The sequence below is a fragment of the Phocoena sinus genome, chromosome 20 (assembly GCF_008692025.1).
Source record: "Phocoena sinus isolate mPhoSin1 chromosome 20, mPhoSin1.pri, whole genome shotgun sequence".
NCBI lineage: Eukaryota > Metazoa > Chordata > Mammalia > Artiodactyla > Phocoenidae > Phocoena > Phocoena sinus.
Genome location: NC_045782.1, coordinates 21,074,022 through 21,088,979, shown reverse-complemented (window position 1 = coordinate 21,088,979; position 14,958 = coordinate 21,074,022). Strand labels below are relative to the sequence as shown.

The 14,958-nt window shown below is 38.8% G+C and overlaps 1 protein-coding gene across 1 annotated transcript in view; it reads right to left on the bottom strand.

The window, feature by feature from the left end:
• Positions 1–14,958, bottom strand: part of LOC116746153 (leucine-rich repeat-containing protein 37A3-like) — a 68,181-nt gene that overhangs the window by 17,610 nt on the left and 35,613 nt on the right. Inside the window, 3 exon segments of the mRNA XM_032617460.1 lie at positions 9,983–10,060; positions 10,688–10,701; positions 10,703–10,760. Of these exon segments, the coding sequence (XP_032473351.1) occupies positions 9,983–10,060; positions 10,688–10,701; positions 10,703–10,760 (150 nt within the window).

The following is a 14,958-nucleotide window of genomic DNA, read 5'->3' as shown; positions in this document are numbered from 1 at the left end:
TAAGTTATAAAGACTTTCTACATTGTTGAGTAATTCAGTTTCTAATATCATGGAGCTTGTATTGTTAGAACCAATGAAGTGACTAAAAGCATTTTAAAAAATAAGCCAGCAGTCTGAACCTGCATAGGTGAATGAAGGAGAAACACTTTAAAGTCAGAGAAAAAAGTATACTTAACATTTAGGGTTATCAACCACTGCTGCTTTTCCATAATATACTTCATTCCTGATTTTATATGAAAGAGATATGATTACTACCACCATTCAAAAAGTGGTACTTTATTAATTAATAAGCTCTTGGCTCATCTTTGAGATAGATTTCGGATTTAAAATAGACTACCACACTGCTAACTACTTCACCTGATGTCTGTCAATAACATAGAGGCTTCATTCAAGAAATCTACTGACTTATAATTACCTGAAACCCGGTGATGAATCAAGGTTTTGTGGGGCCTGAACTTCTTCTACTTTGGGAAATCCTATCAAATAAAAATATGCAAAATTATGAATACAAATTCGCTAGGACCCCTCTCAAGACCTTGCAAGGAACCTATAAAAGTGAGGAGCCGTGAAGCCTAAGCTTCATTGAATTCATGATAAATCCAGCTCAGCTGGGGCCCTTTTTCAAACGTATTTAATGCAGGCAACTTATAAACACCCCAGTATTATGTCATTATATGTAGTAAAATGACTTAACTCGAGGGTGGCATCTTGCCTTGGTGGATTGCCTTTGGAAAGAGATGCAATAAAGTTTATATCTCACAATGCCAAATGTTTCCAGAAGCAAATTAGCTTTGTCTATAAGAAATACTTAGCCCAAAACAAAGACTTACTATATTGTGACAATCTTTTGAAAGTAACTGTGAATGAGTTTCAGGAGTACAGTACTAATTTATTTCCAACACCAGATAGTTCTGATTCTTTCACTACCTTTTTCTGTCATTTAAGAGGAACACAAATTCAAAAGGAACAAGTTGGTGCCTCTTCCCTTACCAACTTTTCTAACCTACCACCAATTTTCTACTTCATCACCCCCTTCCCTCAGCTTGTCACCCTGCTGCATAGATGCTAGAATGGCTCTCATATATGTTTTCCCATCAACATCCATCTTTCTCCTTCCGGTATGAAAGCTTCTTGGGGACAAAGTCCCTGCCCTCTGTGTCTTTGTATCCCCAGCAGTTAGTACAGTGCTGACACACAGTGGGCATGGCACTCAGTGAATGTTTTTGAATGAATTCATTAATTTTTAAACTGTGATTGATTGATTGATTGTTCTCCAAAATGTATTTTCTGTGTTGCCTACATAACTATAGTGAAACTCTGATTCTTATAAGGAACTCTTGGTGTTATAGGATGTTTAGGAAAGGTGGTGAGTTTAAGATGTTGTATTGAGGCTACTAAAACCTGGAGAAGGGACATTATGAGCATTCTCTCTGGTGTGCTGGCAAGAGAAAAACTGACCCTTGGTGCTCTCTGCCCAAGGTAGGCATCAGCAAACTAACAAGGCAAAGGAAGGAGGCCACTAAAGATAGGCATCTTGAGGAATTTCTAATCCAGCTCCAGACACAGCCTCAACATCTTCATTAACCAAAAATGTGTGAACTGTGTGAAACTGGGTTTCTGAACCACAAGAGAGGTGAGAGTCTTTTCCAAAGCCAGGTGTAGAAGAGCTCTTTACCTTGAGTCTAAAATCGCCTTCAGGCCATTGAACGTACCCACTATCATTTCCTTGTGTCATGAGAAATCACAGAATTTTTGAGCTGAAGGGGTATAAAACCCACACTTCTTATTGAAGAGTAGTCAGCAAAGAAAGTATATTGGATTAGGCTACAGCAATGTATTTTCATTATATTTTTCACACTACAGCTGAACACAAACAATGTATTTTTCCATACCACAAAGGTTCCTATTGGCCACAGATAATTCACTTCAGAAATACACGCTTTTCCAAAAATAATGTTCTGGGTGGCTGGGGAGAGGCCCTGTGCTGGCTGTTCAGGAATTCTTTCTGCTTTACTATTTAAAAGAGCTAATAATGGTTGGGAAAGAACCCACACCTTTTGCTCCCTGAAGAATTTGGTGCTAAACTTAGTTCTTTGCAGCTCTGTGTTGCTTACATTTTAAGCAGTTAGGAACTTAGCACATGAGCAGATATCAAAGTTAAATTCAAAAGTGGAACTTCATTTACCATTTGCAAATTGGAGAGGCATCAGTGGGATTCCATGACAAGGCTAATTTGAGTGTTTTTGCTTGGTGCCTTTTATTGCCCCTGCCAAAGATCAGTACTATGGAAAGCACAGAGTTTCATATATATGAGTTAAACAAGTCTCTTGGCCTCTTTGTGCCTTAGTTTCCTCATTTGAAAAAAGAATAAATGGCTCTCAAGACATCCTTTCCATGGACGAGGGGAAGACGGCAGAAGAGTAAGACGTGGAGATCACCTTCCTCACCACAGATACACCAGAAATACATCTAAATGTGGAACAACTCCTACAGAACACCTACTGAACGCTGGCAAAAGACCTCAGACTTTCCAAAAGGCAAGAAACTCCCCACATACCTGGGTAGGGCAAAAGAAAACAAGAAAAATCAGAGACAAAGGAATAGGGACGGGACCTGCACCAGTGGGAGGGAGCTGTAAAGGAGGAAAGGTTTCCACACACTAGGAAGCACCTTCGCTGGCGGAGACTGCGGCTGGCGGAGGCGGGCAGCTTCAGAGCCACGGAGGAGAGCGCAGCAACAGGGCGGCAGAGGGCAAAGTGGGGAGATTCCCGCACAGAGGATCGGTGCTGACCGGCACTCACCAGCCCGAGAGACTTGCCTGCTCACCCGCCGCGGCGGGTGGGGCTGCGAGCTGAGGCTCGGGCTTTGGTCGGAGCGCAGGGAGAGGACGGTGGTTGACGGCGTGAACACAGCCTGAAGGGGTTAGTGCACCATGGCTAGCTGGGAGGGAGTCCGGGAAAAGTCTGGAACTGCCAAAGAGGCAAGAGACTTTCTCTTCCCTCTTTGTTTCCTGGTGCACGAGGAGAGGGGATTAAGAGCGCTGCTTAAATGAGCTCCAGAGACGGGCGCGAGATGTGGCTAAAATCGCGGACCCCAGAAACGGGCAGGAGACGCTAAGGCTGCTGCTGCCACCACCAAGAAGCCTGTGAGCGAGCACAGGTCACTATCCACACCCCCCTTCCGGGGAGCCTGTGCAGCCCGCCACTGCCAGGTTCCCGGGATCCAGGGACAACTTCCCCGGGAGAACACATGGCGAGCCTCAGGCTGGTGCAACGTCACGCCGGCCTCTGCCGCTGCAGGCTCGCCCCGCACTCTGTGCCCCTCGCTCCCCACGGCCTGAGTGAGCGAGAGCCACCGAATCAATGGCTCCTTTAACCCCGTCCTGTCTGAGCGAAAAACAGACGCCCTCCGGCGACCTACATGCAGAGGGGCAGCCAAATCCGAAGCTGAGCCCCTGGGAGCTGTGACAACAAAGAAGAGAAAGGGAAATCTCTCCCAGTAGCCTCAGAAGCAGAGGATTAAAGATCCACAATCAACTTTATGTACCCTGCATCTGTGGAATACATGAATAGACAACGAATCATTCTAAATTGAGGAGGTGGACTTTGAGAGCAAGATTTATGATTTTTTCCCCTTCCGTTTTTTTCTTAATTTTTTTCGTAATAATTATTTTTTATTTTAATAACTTTATTTTATCTTCTTTCGTTCTTTCTTTCTTTCCTCCCTTCCCTCCTTTAGACAACGAATCATCCCAAATTGAGGAGGTGGACTTTGAGAGCAAGATTTATGATTTTTTCCGCTTTTCCTCTTTTTGTGAATGTGTATGTGTATGCTTCTGTATGAGATATTGTCTGTATAGCTTTGCTTCCACCATTTGTCCTAAGGTTCTATCTGTCCGTTTTTTTTTTTAATTTTTTTAATAATTATTTTTTTAATTTAATAACTTTATTATATTTTACTTTATTTTATTTTACTTTATCTTAAGTCTTTCTTTATTTAACCTTCCTTCCCTCCTTTCTTCCTTGCTTCCTTGCTTCCTCCCTTGCTCCATCCCTCTTTCCTTCCATCCCTCCATCTCTCCCTCCTTTCTTTCCTTTTTCTTTCTTTCCTTCTTTCCTTCATTTCTTCTTTCTTTCTTCCTTCCTTCCTTCCTTCCTTCCTTCCTTTCTTTCTTTCTTTCTTTCTTTCTTCCTACTTCTACTAATTATTTCTCTCTACATTTTCTCCCTTTTATTCTGAGCTGAGGGGATGAAAGGCTCTTGATGGCACAGCCACGAGTCACTGCTGTGCCTCTGAGGTGGGAGAGCCAACTTCAGGACACTGGTCAACAAAAGACCTCCCACCTCCACATGATATCAAATGGCGAAAATCTCCCAGAGATCTCCACCTCAACGGAAGCACCCAGCTTCACTCACCAACCAGCAAGCTACAGTGCTGGACATCCTATGCCAAAACAACTAGCAAAACAGGAACACATACCCACCCACTAGCAGAGAGGCTGCCTAAAATCATAATAGGTCCACAGACACCCCAAAACACACCACGACACGTGGACATGCCCACCAGAAAGACAAGATCCAGCCTCATCCACCAGAACACAGGCACTAGTGCCCTACACCAGGAAGCCTACTGAACCAACCTTAGCCACTGGGGACAGACACCAAAAACAACGGGAACTATGAACCTGCAGCCTGCAAAAAGGAGACCTCAAACACAGTAAGATAAGCAAAATGAGATGACAGAAAAAAATACTGCAGATGAAGGAGCAAGATAAAAACACACCAGAACTAACAAATGAAGAGGAAATAGGCAGTCTACCTGAAAAAGAATTCAGAATAATGATAGTAAAGATGATCCAAAATCTTGGAAATAGAATAGACAAAATGCAAGAAACATTTAACAAGTTCCTAGAAGAACTAAAGAAGAAACAAATAATGATGAACAACACAATAAATGAAATTAAAAATACTCCAGATGAGATCAATAGCAGAATAACTGAGGCAGAAGAACGGAGAAGTAACCTGGAAGATAAAATAGTGGAAATAGAAATAAATACTGCAGAGCAAAATACAGAAAAAAGAATGAAAAGAACTGAGGAAAGTCTCAGAGACCTCTGGGACAACATTAAACGCACCAAATTTCGAATTATAGGGGTTCCAGAAGAAGAGAAAAAGAAAAGGACTGAGAAAATATTTGAAGAGATTATAGTTGAAAGTTTCCCTATTATGGGAAAGGAAATAGTTAATCAAGTCCAGGAAGCACAGAGAGTCCCATACAGGATAAATCCAAGGAGAAATATGCCAAGACACATATTAATCAAACTGTCAAAAATTAAATACAAAGAAAGCATATTAAAAGCAGCAAGGGAAAAACAACAAAAAACACACAAGGGAATCCCCATAAGGTTAACAGCTGATCTTTCAGCAGAAACTCTGCAAGCCAGAAGGGAGTGGCAGGACATATTTAAAGTGATGAAGGAGAAAAAACTGCAACCAAGATTACACTACCCAGCAAGGATCTCATTCAGATTTGATGGAGAAATTAAAACCTTTACAGACAAGCAAATACTGAGAGAGTTCAGCACCACCAAACCAGCTTTACAACAAATGCTAAAGGAACTTCTCTAGACAAGAAACACAAGAGAAGTAAAAGACCTACAATAACGAACACAAAACAATTTAGAAAATAGGAATAGGAACATACATATTGATAATTACCTTAAATGTAATGGACTAAATGCTCCCACCAAAAGACACAGATTGGCTGAATGGATACAAAAACAAGACCCATATATATGCTGTCGACAAGAGACCCACTTCAGACCTAGAGATACATACAGACTGAAAGTAAGGGGATGGAAAAAGATATTCCATGTAAATGGAAAACAAAAGAAAGCTGGAGTAGCAATTCTCATATCAGACAAAATAGACTTTAAAATAAAGTCTATTAGAAGAGACAAAGAAGGACACTACATAATGATCAAGGGATCAATCCAAGAAGATATAGCAATTGTAAATATTTATGCACCCAACATAGGAGCACCTCAATACATAAGGCAAATACTAACAGCCATAAAAGGAGAAATCGACAGTAACACATTCATAGTAGGAGACTTTAACACCCCACTTTCACCAATGGACAGATCATCCAAAATGAAAATAAATAAGGAAACATAAGCTTTAAATGATACATTAAACAAGATGGACTTAAGTGATATTTATAGGACATTCTATCCAAAAACAACAGAATACACATTTTTCTCAAGTGCTCATGGAACATTCTCCAGGATAGATCATATCTTGGGTCACAAACCAAGCCTTGGTAAATTTAAGAAAATTGAAATTGTATCAAGTATCTTTTTCAACCTCAATGCTTTGAGACTAGATATCCATTACAGGAAAAGATCTGTAAAAAATGCAAACACATGGAGGGTAAACAATACACAAATTAATAATGAAGTGATCACTGATGAAATCAAAGGCGAATTAAAGAAATACCTAGAAACAAATGACAATGGAGACACAATGACCCAAAACCTATGGGATGCAGCAAAAGCAGTTCTAAGAGGGAAGTTTATAGCAATACAAGCCCACCTTAGGAGACAGGAAGCATCTTGAATAAACAACTTAACCTTGCACCTAAAGCAATTAGAGAAAAAAGAACAAAAAAACCCCAAAGTTAGCAGAAGGAAAGAAATCATCAAAATCAGATCAGAAATAAATGAAAAAAAAATGATGGAAGCGATAGCAAAGATCAATGAAACTAAAAGCTGGTTCTTTGAGAAGATAAACAAAATAGATAAACCATTAGCCAGATTCATCAAGAAAAAATGGGAGAAGACTCTTATCAATAGAATTAGAAATGAAAAAGGAGAAGCAACAACTGACACTGCAGAAATACAAAAGATCATGAGAGATTACTACAAGCAAATCTATGCCAATAAAAAGGGCAACCTGGAAGAAATGGACAAATTCTTAGAAATGCACAACCTGCCAAGACTGCATCAGGAAGAAATAGAAAATATGAACAGACCAATCACAAGCACTGAAATTGAAACTGTGATTAAAAACCTTCCAACAACATAAGCTCAGGACCAGATGGCTTCACAGGCAAATTCTATGAAACATTTAGAGAAGAGCTAACACCTATCCTTCTCAAACTCTTCCAAAATATAGCAGAAGGAGGAACATTCCCAAATACCTTCTACGAACCCAACATCACCTTGATACCAAAACCAGACAAGGATGTCACAAAGAAGGAAAACTACAGGCCAATGTCACTGATGAACATAGATGCAAAAATCCTCAACAAAATACTAGCAAACAGAATCCAACAGCACATTAAAAGGATCATTCACCATGATCAAGTGGCATTTATTCCAAGAATACAGGGATTCTTCAGTATATGCCAATCAAACAATGTGGTAAACCATATCAACAAACTGAAGGAGAAAAACAATATGATCATCTCAATAGATGCAGAGAAAGCTTTCAACAAAATTCAATGTCCATTTATGATAAAAAGCCTACAGAAAGTAGGCATAAAGGGAACTTTCCTCAACATAATAAAGGCCATATGTGACAAATCCAGAGCCAACATCATCCTCAATGGTGAAAAACTGAAAGCATTTCCACTAAGATCAGGAGCAAGACAAGGCTGCCCACTCTCACCACTCTTATTCAACATAGCTTTGGAAGTTTTAGCCACAACAATCAGAGAAGGAAAGGAAATAAATGGAATCCAAATCGGAAAAGAAGAAGTAAAGTTGTCACTGTTTGCAGATGACATGATACTATACATAGAGAATCCTAAAGATGCTGCCATAAAACAGCTAGAGCTAATCAAAGAATTTGGTAAAGTTGCAGGATATAAAATTAATGCACAGAAATCTCTGGCATTCCCATACACTAATGATGAAAAATCTGAAATGGAAATCAAGAAAACACTCCCATTTACCATTGCAACAAAAAGAATAAAGTATCTAGGAATAAACCTACCTAAGGAGACAAAAGACCTGTATGCAGAAAATTATAAGACACTGATGAAAGAAATTAAAGATGATACAAATACATGGAGAGATATACGATGTTTTTGGATTGGAAGAATCAACATTGTGAAAATGACTCTACTACCCAAAGCAATCTACAGATTCAATGCATTCCCTATTAAACTACCACTGACATTTTTCACAGAATTAGAACCAAAAATTTCAAATTTTGTATGGAAACACAAAAGACCCCGAATAGCCAAAACAATCTTAAGAACGAAAAATGGAGCTGGAGGAATCAGGCTCCCTGACTGCAGACTATACTACAAAGCTATAGTAATCAAGACAGTATGGTACTGGCTCAAAAACAGAAACATAGATCAATGGAACAGGACAGAAAGCCCAGAGGTAAACCCACACACATATGGTCACCTTATTTTTGATAAAGGAGGCAGGAATGTACAATGGAGGAAGGACAGCCTATTCAGTAAATGGTGCTGGGAAAACTTGACAGGTACATGTAAAAGTATGAGATTAGATCACTCCATAACACCATACACAAAAATAAGCTCAAAATGGATTAAAGACCTAAATGCAAGGCCAGAAACTATTAAACTCTTAGAGGAAAACATAGGCCGAACACTCTATGACATAAATCACAGCAAGATCTTTTTTGACCCACCTCCTAGAGAAATGGAAATAAAAACAAAAATAAACAAGTGGGACATAATGAAACGTTAAAGCTTTTGCACAACAAAGGAAACCATAAACGAGACCAAAAGACAACCCTCAGAATGGGAGAAAATATTTGCAAATGAAGCAAATGACAAAGGATTAATCTCCAGAATTTATAAGCAGCTCATGCAGCTCAATAACAGAGAAACAAACAACCCAATCCAAAAATGGGCAGAAGACCTAAATAGACATTTCTCCAAAGAAGATATACAGACTGCCAACAAACATATGAAAGAATGCTCAACATCATTCATCATTAGAGAAATGCAAACCCAAACTACAATGAGATATCGTCTCACACCAGTCAGAATGGCCATCATCAAAAAATCTAGAAACAATAAATGCTGGAGAGGGTCTGGAGTAAAGGGAACACTCTTGCACTGCTGGTGGGAATGTGAATTGGTTGAGCCACTATGGAGAACAGTATGGAGGTTCCTTTAAAAACTACAAATAGAACTACCATATGACCCAGCAATCCCACTACTGGGTATATAACCTGAGAAAACCATAATTCAAAAGAGTCATGTACCAGAATATTCATTGCAGCTCTATTTACAATAGCCCGGAGATGGAAACAACCTAAGTGTCCATCATTGGATGAATGGATAAAGAAGATGTGGCACATATATACAATGGAATATTACTCAGCCAATAAAAGAAACAAAATTGGGCTATTTTTAATGAGGTGGATAGACCTAGAGTCTGTCATACAGAGTGAAGTAAGTCAGAAAGAGAAAGACAAATACCGTATGCTAACACAAATATATGGAATTTAAGGAAAAAAATGTCATGAAGAACCTAGGGGTAAGACAGGAATAAAGACACAGACCTACTAGAGAATGGACTTGACGATATGGTGAGGGGGAAGGGTGAGCTGTGGCAAAGTGAGAGAGAGACATGGACATATATACACTACCAAACATAAGGTAGATAGGTAGTGGGAAGCAGCCGCATAGCACAGGGAGATCAGCTGGGTGTTTTGTGACCGCCTGGAGGGGTGGGTTAGGGAGGGTGGGAGGGAGGGAGACGGAAGAAGGAAGAGATATGGGAACCTATGTATATGTATAACTGATTCACTTTGTTATAAAGCAGAAACTAAAACACCATTGTAAAACAATTATACCCCAATAAAGATGTTAAAAAAAAAAAAAGACATACTTTCCAGAATTCATACTGGGCTTACACCCAACTAACCAATAACGGCATGATGTTTTTACACACAGTTTTTTACATGTATTCATCTTCTATTTCACTTAAAACTTGTGTAAAAACTGCATTCCATGACCTGCCTGAAACGTTCCAAAGCTCAGTTCTGTCAGTAAATTGCCACCAAGATTTCTACAAAAAACACACAAGCAAAAGAAGAAGAAAAGTAAATATTCTTTCAGAACATTTATCCTTTGGCAATAATTCTAATTTATATATGATGAAATATAAGATAACTACTCCCTCCATACACTAAAGAAATCTCCCTGTGGATGATACTATGACTTATACTTTCATGAGTATATATCGGGTGCATTAGATACAAAATAGTAAATGCTCATTAAATACTTGTGTTAAGTGATCTTTATTTCCTTAGAAATGCAGCACTATTGACATTTTGCGCTGGATAATTCTTTGCTGTGGGAGGCTCTCCTGTACACTGTTGGATGTTTAGTAGCATCTCTGGCCTCTGTCCACTAGATGCCAGTAGCATATACAGTTCTGACAAGCAAAAATGTCTCCAGACACTACCAAATGTCACCTGTGTGCAAAATCATCCTGGGTGAGAACCTTTGCTCTGTAATGATTTACTCTGATCTGTGTAATAATTCTCACACTAATCTTTGTTGGAGACAAAAAGGATTTGCAACAAAATTTTAGTAGTAATTTTAATATTTCAAAATGAGTAACAAATTAATTTTATAAAAAATTAAGCTTTATAAAAATTCCAAATATAATGAAGTTATATTTGTAACTTACATAAACTGCAAAAAATGGTAGTGGTTCAAATGTATGTCTTTTGATAGACTGTATTTTATTGCAAGATAAATCTCTAGGAAATGTAAAAGGAAAATATTGCCTCAATTATCTATTAAATATCTAATTAGTAGAAATAACTAGTAGAGGTTAGAATGATAATAATAAAGAGGAAGCTTTTGTCTAAACTCCAAACCTTAGGAATTATTATTTGAACCTTCCAGAGCCCCTAACCCTGCCTTCACCTCTCTTAAGAGTATCCCCTTGAGGATCTTCATAAATTAAATATAAAACTATAGACCTTGATAGATTTTGGAGGTAACCTTTCCTGAGAGCAGAGGCGTTGATTAGATTCCACCTTTTGTGGTCTCATCAAATTCCAGATTATGAGCTCAAAGTTTTTATCTCTATATATCATAATAATTTCTAATATTAAAAGAAATATTCTTATATTTACACACTTCCCAGTATAGTTCTGTTTTGCTAGGCCAATTCATTAGGAGAAGAAATAAAAGATACCCTTTCATACAACTTGAAAGGAAGTTACTCCTCTCATTAATATGTAACTTTAATTCAGTATTACACTTTCTATCATATAGACTTTTATTCAAAAATACTGACTATCTTATTTCCATTGATTCCAGCTTAGTCTCTCATTTCACCTGGATGTGTATAACTGTCTTCTGACTGGTGTTTCCATCTCTACCCTCTCCCTTTCTAAGCCATCCTCCACGCGATCACCAGATTAACTCTCCGGAAGTGTTTCACAAATACCAGCATCACTTTTGAACTTATTGAAAATACAAATACTCAGCCCTACTCTGGACTTCTTGGATCAGTAACTATGGGGGTGGAGCTTGTGTTTTCACAAGCCCTTCAAGTGGTTGGTTCTGTTGCAGGCTAAAGCTTTTCTGAAAGTACTGCTGTGGTAACATGGTAGCTTGGCATGTCATCCTTGGCTTGGCCTCCAAAGCCCTAGATGATCTGGCTCTAATCTCCTACTCTTCCCACTGGTATTCTGCAGGTACTCAGAGCATTTTTGCCTTTCGCCCTCTTTCCTTTTGCAAGCTTATTCTTTCCAAGATGTCTGTCATTGATACCCAATGGCCCTTCGAGGTCCCATTTAAACAGCATTGCTCTAGTAACACCTTCCCTGATCCAATTTGAAGACCTTTTCCCCTCTTTTGTGCTCCAATACCAACTTATAGCTCTCATTGCCCATATTCATTTCTTTCTTTAAATATAGCTATTTTTGCAACCCATTTCCTCTGAGCATAAACTCCTTCAAAGTATGGACTAGATCCTGCTTATGTGCATCATCTATCATGTTTAAAGCCAACGTGTGGACATCAAGCAAACTCAAATATTTATAAAATCAACAAATAGCTGGGGAGTGGATAGAAGGAGGAAATGACTGTTTTAAAAGACATGTACTTTTATTACTTAATGGTGCCTCCACAGCACTTTGTCATTACGGTTTGAGCTTATTATGTGTTTATTTTCCCTGTGAGATCATGAGTTTCTAAAAGGAATCCTGTCTTACCCATCTTCATGTTTACAGCACTAGGCATAGTGCTTATCAGCATATTCTTTTTTTACTTTTTTATTGATTGAAAATTTTTTGTAAGAATGAGAATACTTATGCTAACATGAAATAATCAGATATTAAATTATTTCATAGTAGAAGTAATGAGGGGCCTAGTCCACTGAGCAATTACCTTATTTCTTTTTCTGCAAACTCTTGTTTGTAAGGTTTGGAGCCCAGATGGCAGAGAAGAGACTAATATAAAGGTGATTGCCCCTTAAGGCTGGGAAGGTTTCAAAATTAAAAGAACTATTTTAAGGGTCATGTGAGGATCTTTATACCCACTTCCCATAAGACTTTTACATTTGCAAGAAGGATCTATTTGCTAAAGAGGATCATTAATTGGCTTAATAAGGATTAATGGCATACACAGCTTTGGATGCCATGGACAAAGGACAAAAACTGAGCTTTTATAGCGGAAAACACAGTTATCTCATTATCCCTGAATAAAAAGAAATACTAGGCAAGCATTTCCTCTTTGATAAAGAAGCTGGAGAGGGAATTCCCTGGCGGTCCAGGGGTTAGGACTCGGCCCTTCCACTTCTGGGGACCTGGGTTCAGTCCCTGGTCAGGGAACTAAGATCCCACAAGTCATGTGTCGTGGCCCAAAAAACAAAACAAACAAAAAACAGAAAAAAAAAGGCTGGAGAGATTTTTGTTAGGGGCATTTCTGATATGCTAATATAGTGTAAACATTTCTAAATATACCACTTAACCATCACCTTAAACCTTCTTAATTTTTTTTTTTTTTTTTTTTTTTCGGTACGCGGGCCTCTTACTGTTGTGGCCTCCCCCGTTGCGGAGCACAGGCTCTGGACACGCAGGATGTGCAGGCTCAGCAGCCATGGTTCACGGGCCCATCTGCTCTGCGACATGTGGGATCTTCCCGGGCCCGGGTATGAACTCGTGTCCCCTGCATTGGCAGGCAGACTCTCAACCACTGCGCCACCAGGGAAGCCCAAACTTTCTTAATTTTGGTATCACAATTCCTGCATTGAAATCTTTAACAACAGCTTGTTCTTTTAGTAACTTAATGTGTTGACAATACTGATTTTTCTATTAAGATTTTTTTTCATGTGGACCAGTTTTAAAGTCTTTATTGAATCTATTACAATATTGCTTCTTTTTTTTTAATGTGTTAGTTTTTTGGCCATGAGCATGTGGGATCTTAGCTACCTGACCAGGGATTGAACCTGCATACCCTGCATTGGAAGGCAAAGTCTTAACCACTAGATCACCAGGGAAGTCCCTTGACAATACTGTTTACATAATTCATCTGCTTGAATATTTAAATGTTAATTTAATTTAGATTAAATTATCAAAGTTAGAAGTTAATGGCATTCATATTAATGTAAGTGTTCTATATTTTCTTCTCCTTTAGGTGACAATTTGAGGTTAACTTTAATTCCTCTCATTTCACTAAGCCAACTGTTTCAAACCTTTTCTGTAAAGGCCAGATAAGTAAATATTTTAGGCTTTGCAGGCCACATAGAGTCTCTGTCACATATTTTTCTTCGTTTCTTTTTTATCTCATTTACAGCCCTTTAAAAACCACTTTTCACTTATGGGTTGTATAAATACGGACTGTGGGCCAGATTTTTTTTTTTAACATCTTTATTGGGGTATAATTGCTTTACAATGGTGTGTTAGGTTCTGCTTTATAACAAAGTGAATCACTTATGCATATACTTATAAATATGTTCCCATATCTCTTCCCTCTTGCGTCTCCCTCCCTCCCACCCTCCCTATCCCACCCATCCAGGCGGTCACAAAGCAACGAGCTGATCTCCCTGTGCCATGCGGCTGCTTCCCACTAGCTATCTACCTTACGTTTGGTAGTGTATATATGTCCATGCCTCTCTCTCGCTTTGTCACAGCTCACTCTTCCCCCTCCCCATATCTTCAAGTCCGTTCTCTAGTAGGTCTGTGTCTTTATTCCTGTCTTACCCCTAGGTTCTTCATGACATTGTTTTTCTTAAATTCCATATATATGTGCTAACATACGGTATTTGTCTTTCTCTTTCTGACTTACTTCACTCTGTATGACAGACTCTAAGTCTATCCACCTCATTACAAATAGCTCGATTTTGTTTCTTTTTATGGCTGAGTAAAATTCCATTGTATATATGTGCCACATCTTCTTTATCCATTCATCCAAAGATGGACACTTAGGTTGTTTCCATCTCTGGGCTATTGTAAATAGAGCTGCAATGAACATTTTGGTACATGACACTTTTTGAATTTTGGTTGTCTCAGGGTATATGCCCAGTAGTGGGATTGCTGGGTCATATGGTAGTTCTATTTGTAGATTTTAAGGAACCTCCATACTGTTCTCCACAGTGGTTCAACCAATTCACATTCCCACCAGCAGTGCAAGAGTGTTCCCTTTTCTCCAGACCCTCTCCAGCATTTATTGTTTCTAGATTTTTTGATGATGGCCATTCTGACTAGTGTGAGGTGATATCTCATTGTAGTTTTGATTTGCATTTCTCTAATGATTAATGATGTTGAGCATTCTTTCATGTGTTTGTTGGCAGTCTGTATATCTTCTTTGGAGAAATGTCTATTTAGGTCTTCTCACCATTTTTGGATTGGGTTTTTTGTTTTTTTGTTATTGAGCTTCATGAGCTGCTTGTAAATTTTGGAGATTAAGCCTTTGTCATTTGCTTGGCTTGCAAATGTTTTCTCC